The sequence below is a fragment of the Colobus angolensis genome, unplaced genomic scaffold (genome assembly GCF_000951035.1).
Source record: "Colobus angolensis palliatus isolate OR3802 unplaced genomic scaffold, Cang.pa_1.0 Scaffold255, whole genome shotgun sequence".
In the NCBI taxonomy this organism is placed as follows: domain Eukaryota; kingdom Metazoa; phylum Chordata; class Mammalia; order Primates; family Cercopithecidae; genus Colobus; species Colobus angolensis.
The window spans coordinates 1,548,592-1,555,311 of NW_012115766.1; the positions used below are offsets into that span (position 1 = coordinate 1,548,592).

General features: G+C 38.4%; 1 protein-coding gene across 1 annotated transcript in view; it reads right to left on the reverse strand.

Moving 5' to 3' along the window:
• Window positions 1-6,720, reverse strand: part of BRCA2 (breast cancer 2, early onset) — a 92,697-nt gene that overhangs the window by 7,818 nt on the left and 78,159 nt on the right. The window contains exons 21-23 of the mRNA XM_011946939.1: window positions 6,400-6,598; window positions 6,005-6,168; window positions 5,773-5,911 (exon numbers count right to left, since the gene is read on the reverse strand). Coding sequence (XP_011802329.1) covers window positions 5,773-5,911; window positions 6,005-6,168; window positions 6,400-6,598 — 502 coding nt within the window. The remainder of the gene's footprint in view (window positions 1-5,772; window positions 5,912-6,004; window positions 6,169-6,399; window positions 6,599-6,720) is intronic.

Genomic DNA, 6,720 nt, shown 5'->3' on the forward strand with positions numbered 1-6,720 from the left:
AAAGCAATTAAAACTAAAAGTCCCATCATTGTAACCGGATCGCTTTAAACGGGACAAATACAACAAAATTAGAGCTCATCTTCAGGGTGTGGTTAATGTAATCAGTTTCTCACATAGTATTCTCAGGTGCCTCAAACTGTTAATAATTCTGTTTCCCTAAGGCAAAAATGATCCTCCAATTATAAATATACTCTAATAATCATAATCATCACTAGCTACATTACAGATGGCTAACATTTGAATGCTCATTATTTTGAGAAATAGATTTATGTGTAGTGAATGTACTAATTCATTTAATCTTCACAACAATTCATGAGGTAGGTAATATCATTGTTTCCATGTTGTAGGTAAAACTGAGGCACAAAGAGAACAACTAATTTGCACAAACCACATAGGCAGAGGTTGGCCCCAGAACTCTAATTCTTAGCCGTGGGAGTATAATTTCATTACCTGTTAAATAGTAGACACAATTTAAAACAGATATGTACTAAACATACTTTTATGTTTGCCTCTACACTTCTGTCCTACTCACTTTAGCAAATTTCTACCTGTACCTCTTGGGAATCTTACCCAGTGTAACAAAAATAAACAGACAAATCAATAAACAAATAAAACAGGAAATGGAATTTAGACATGTAACATACCAGACTGCTGCTACACTTTAGGATATTATACATCTTAATATCCTAATCTATACTGGGAAGGGAGACTATCCAATCTCTGTATCTTATGGAGGTATAGAGATTCTAAATATGCAGGCAGTGTTTAAACCATTTTGTTGTAAAACCTGATTTCAGAAGGCCAACATTCAACATTGTTACTGAAAACAAATTCTAACAGGACTCTTTTAAAAATGGATGCCTACGTTCTCCTCAAAGAATTACAAAGATAACTTTAAAAAAGTAAAATCTCATAGACTCATAGGCACTTAGAACCCTACAGATAACCTACTCTTAGGTTTTCCCTTGATAGAAGGTGGAAATGAAGTCCTAAGAAATACATTTCTTGTCCAGTTACAGAGTGGCTGGGCAAGGCCCTACTCCAACTCTTATTCTGCTCCCTTATGTCCAGACAAAAAAATTGTTAAATTCTGTGGATGAAATTAAAGCTGTCTTCATGATGATACATAGAATGCACAAGCTTTGACAAATAATATTATAAAAGACAGAGGCAAATAATTTTTCAAGAAAGAATCATAAAGCCTTCATTTTCAGACCTGCAGCAAGTATACTCACAAGTTTTAAAACTGGACTCACTTCTCACAGGGAGAAGCCAAATTGTAACATTTCACAACAGGAGGGAATTTTATTCAGTACAGCACTGCTTACATTACTGATGAAATATTGTTTATTTTGTAGTCCCACTATTTAAGAGATTCAAGGCTATATTCACAAGATTTATTAAGTCATGAAGTAAATGAAATTAATCAATTAACAACCAGTAGTTTTGGTAAAATATTTGCTCCTTCCTATCTAACAAACTAATCTTAGAATTTGAATTTTTTTAGGTATCTACCGTCTAAATATTTAGGAGGTAGCTTAATATATAAAATTATGTTCTAATAATAGTAACCAACATTTATATGGAACTTTTATATAGATTATTTATTTGATCCTAAAACAATATTTTATGCCCATTTAATAGCTTTTTTTTTGAGACGGAGTTTTGCTCTTGTTGCCCAGGCTGGAGTGCAATGGCATGACCTGGGCTCACTGCAACCTCTGCCTCTCGGATTCAAGCAATTCTCCTGTCTCAGCCTCCCGAGTAGCTGGGATCATAGGCATGCGCACCATGCCTGGCTAATTTTGTATTTTTAGTAGAGACGGGGTTTCACCATGTTGGCCAGGCTGGTCACGAACTCCCGACCTCAGGTATTCTGCCCGCCTCGGCCTCCCAAAATGCTGGGATTACAGGCGTGAGCCACCGTGCCCGGCCAGCTATTTTATTCTCATTTACTTTGTTAATCAAATGAGAGTGCCACGATTCTAAAGCCTATGCTACTTCTAACAATTTAGAGCTTCTGAAACATTTCTACCGAAGTACCCTTAGGGTAGAGGATTATCAAGTACCTCCAGATAGGACTTGAGAAACAGCTAAGAACATGGAAACTGAGCCATTACTTTGCAGATATTTGTTTTATCTTAAAAATAAAAAAGTTTTTTTGCTTCAGAGTACAGGAGGGACAAAAATAAAACAAACAAGTTTTGCCTGTATTTTAAACCACATTTATTTTATATATAAAATTCTAGAACCCTCCCATCCTCTACTTGGTATAGAGTTGAAAACGTACCACCACACTGGTTTGGCACATCACCGGAAATCCCAGAAATGTACACATCCCTTTTGAGAAATGCAGTATTTCAACATACTCCTTCCCGTGATGGCCAGAGAGTCTAAAACAGCTTCCCACCTTGAATAATCATCAAGCCTCATTATATGTCCTGTTACTCTCTCACCTCAAGGTAAGCTGGGTCTGCTGCATTCTTCACTGCTTCGTAAAGCTCTGCACCATCTTGCAGAGCACGAACTTGCTGTCTTGTTAGTGCATGTGATGGTAAATATGGTTTTGTTGTGTTTTCTAAGAAAAAAAAAGGATCATTAGTTCACTAAACTGTAAATTTAAAGTAACTAAAACTAAAGAATCAAGCATAAAACACCCACAGAAGGGAGGTTTAAAAATAAAAAACTATATATCTGCTAAAAGTTTTTTTTTTTTTTTTTTTTTGAGACAGGGTCTCAACTTGTCACCCAAGTTGGAGTGCAGTGGTGTGATCTCGGCTCATTGCAAAGCTCCGCCTCCCGGGTTCACGCCATTCTCCTGCCTCAGCCTCCCGAGTAGCTGGGACTACAGGCGCCCGCCACTGTGCCCGGCTAATTTTTTGTATTTTTAGTAGAGACGGGGTTTCACCGTGGTCTCGATCTCCTGACCTCGTGATCCACCCGCTTCGGCCTCCCAAAGTGTGGGGATTACAGGCATGAGCCACCGCGCCTGACCCCCTTTTCTTCATTCCGACTCTCAGCTGATGATTTTGTGCCCTGTTTCAGCGAGGAAACAGAAGCAATCAAAAGACGTCCGCCACAAGTTTCCTCTTGTATATCAACTCTTCCACTGGTATCTGTACCTACATACTTTACTCTTTTTTCCTGTGATTACAGATGAACAGTCTCTACTGCTAGCTAAGGCCAATCTGAACAGAGCCTCTAGAGACCGTAGCACACAGTATCTGAGAACAGTGCCCTACAGCTGTTCCTGCTTTGCTTCCATCTTGCATTTTACCTTCTTTAGTGGATCTTTCTCATTAGCATACAGTATCTCATCAGTATGCTATTAGCACTTTCATCTGAAAAAGCAAACGTTCTCTTGATCCCAATTCCCCTTCTGGCTACTGATTAATTTCTCTTCTTCTCTTAAAGTAAAAATCCTCGAAATACCTATATTCACTATTATTCCTCCTTTCCCTCCATTTCCTTTGCGCCACTTCAGTCCACTGAAAGTGCTCCTCCACGGTGTTAAAGCCAATGATCAATTCTTGGTCCTCACTTCATTATCAATTCTATGAAATAGCATTGGGCAGACTTAACCACTCTCATTACTCGACAATTTTTTTTTTCTCTTGGCTTTCAGCATACCTCACTCTTTCCAGCCTCTCTGGCCATTCCTCTATTTCTTTTACTGATTCCTATATTGACATTTATATTTATATTTCCCTGCTTCTAAGTTTAAAAAGCTTCAATCAGGTCTTCGATCTCTTCCCTCTCTATCTACTCCCATGCCCACAGTGACTTCATCCAGTCTCATGGCTTTAAATGTCCCCTGTATGGCCGGCCGGGCGCAGTGGCTCACGCCTGTAATCCCAGCACTTTGGGAGGTCGAGGCGGTGGATCACGAGGTCAGGAGATTGAGACCATCCTGGCTAACATGGTGAAACCCCAACTCTACTAAAAATACAAAAAAAATTAGCCAGGCGTGGTGGCGGGCGCCTGTAGTCCCAGCTACTCCAGAGGCTGAGGCAGAAGAATGGCGTGAACCCGGGAAGTGGAGCTTGCAGTGAGCCGAGATCGTGCCACTGCACTCCAGCCTGGCGACAGAGCAAGACCCCGTCTCAAAAAAAAAAATGTCCCCTGTATGTTGATGACTCCCAAATTCATATCCAGCCATTCCTCTGAACAGACTCCTATGTAACCATCAAGCAGACGTTTCTACTTAGATGCCTAATAAGCATCTAAAACTTAACTGTCTAAAACTGAGCTCCTGAACTTCCCCAAATACTTGCTTTTCTTTCAGTCTTTCCTTCTAAGTGGCAGTTCCATTCTTCCCAATGCTCAGACCATCGGGCACTGTCCCCCTACCTTCAAAATACAAGAATCTGACTGCTTCTCACCACTTACACTGCTTTTGTTTGGTTCATCTTCATCTTTTGCATAAGTGCTTGAAAGAGCCTCCAAATGGCTTATTTGTACTCTTGCGCCCCCTACAGCCTATTCTCAACACAGCGGCCTGAATGATCCTGTGAAAACCTGTCAGACTGTGTCCGTCCCCCCACCTGGAATCTTCCTGTGACGTCCTGTCATCACAGGAAGTTACAGTTCACACAAGGACCCCCACACAACCTGGCTCTTCACTGCCTCTGTCCCTGGCTGTTACTTCTCACTCTCTGGTCTCTGCCAGTGCTCAATGGTACACTAGGCATGATCCTGCTGCACCACGACCTTTGTAATTGCCTGGAAAGCTCTTCCCCACATGGCCACATGCCTCACCTCACTCACTCAATTCCTTCAAGTTTCACTCAAATGTCAGCCTTCCAGGGAGGTCTCTCTCCTCACCTCTCAATCTAAAATTACATCCCTCTCTCTTCCCTAACATTACCCTCCCACCCACTTAATCTTTTTTTTCTGAGCACTAAAAAAAACTATACACATGTATGTTACTTATTTCTTTGTTTGTACTCTCCCTCCCCCAACCTCATAATGTAAGCTCTATGAGGGTAGGGATTCTATCTGTTTTGTTAATTGCTATGTACCCAGCACTTAAAACAGTGTCTGGTACATAACAGTCATTAAATAAATATCAATGAATTAAATAAAAGTTAACCACCTTCTATAATAACAATAAAATGTGTGAAAAGAGTCACCCAAATATGATCAAGATGAAATAAAATGGCATGGGAACAATGTGGCTTACTAATATAATACAGTCAAAGAAAACCCCGCAAAGCACTAAAACATAACTAACCAAACACAAACACATTTAAAAAATGAGAAAATTTAAGAAAGCAAAAGAGAAAGAACAAAATTCCTAAGAAAACAAAACTCAACAAATAGAAGAAAACTCTTGAATTCTTCACAGTAGGTTCATGCTGTTGAACTTAGTAAGACCATATATTCAATAAAATAAAAGCCTGACTCTGAGATAATAAACAGTCCTGTACAATGAGAAGTAGAGTGATGGCCAAAGCAATAAATTGAGGACATCAATATAACATCACAATGAGATAAACACATACATTAGAAATAGTAAGAAAACATAAATTGCAGAAAATAAAATTAAGGACAATTTCTATAAAATTAAGTAGCACAGACTGGGATGTAAACTGTTACCCCTGAAATAATATCGAATTGCTTTTCATTAAAAATCTGAGGTTCCAAGAGGCTTACTTTCAGATGACTAGCTAGCAAATCTGCCAACTGGTAGCTCCAACTAATCATAAGAGATTTTAAAAGACAATCTTTTTCAAAAGAATAAACAGAAAAATTAAATACATTGTGCATTACCTGTTTTTTTCACAACAGAAACTACAAATCCTATTAGGTCCACCTCAGAACAAGAGGGCTGAAAGTCTGGATCTAAAAATTTGCTGAAGTGAAGGGGCTCCCGTGGCTGGTAAACCTGAAATAAAATTTCATCTGAAACCTACAGAAAACAAAACAAAAATTCAATATATGGAGATTCCATAAACTAACAAGCACTTATCAAAACTGAAAAATCACACTGAAAGGTTTGTACCGGTAGTTGTTGATACCGAGTTTTTTTTGTCACTGCTAACTGGATGTTAGCTCTTCCAGATTTACTTTTAGATTTTGAAGTTGCAAGATGATAAATTCTATATCTCTTTCCTTCTGTTAACAGAGAATATAAATCTGATGATGGACGCCAAATACTCAAAATAACTGTTTAGAGAAAGATGAGAAAGATGCAATGGAAGAAGTGATTATCATTTAAATTTTTATTTCAAAATAAATACAGATCATCTTTTATATTGTCTCTTTGTAGGTGTTGGTGGTTTTTGCTTCACTGTTATAAACTAACTTTATACTTTATCTGGATTTATAATCATTTTGTTATTAAGGCCATTTTTTAACTTAATAAAACTGATAAAAACAAAGCATTTACACACTCACCTGAATCTTTTTCTTTTTTTGAATAGCTTACAATACGCAACTTCCACATGGTTGTGACATCTCTTGATAAACCTTGTTCCTTTTGTTCAGCAGATTCCATGGCCTTCCTGATTTCCAACTGGATCTGAGCTTGTTTCTTATCATTCAACATTTGCCTGTGATTATTCAAGGCTCTTAACTGCTCTTCACTGAAATAACCCTGTGACCATTTAAGATATTGGAATAAAAAGCAATTAAAACTAAAAGTCCCATCATTGTAACCGGATCGCTTTAAACGGGACAAATACAACAAAATTAGAGCTCATCTTCAGGGTGTGGTTA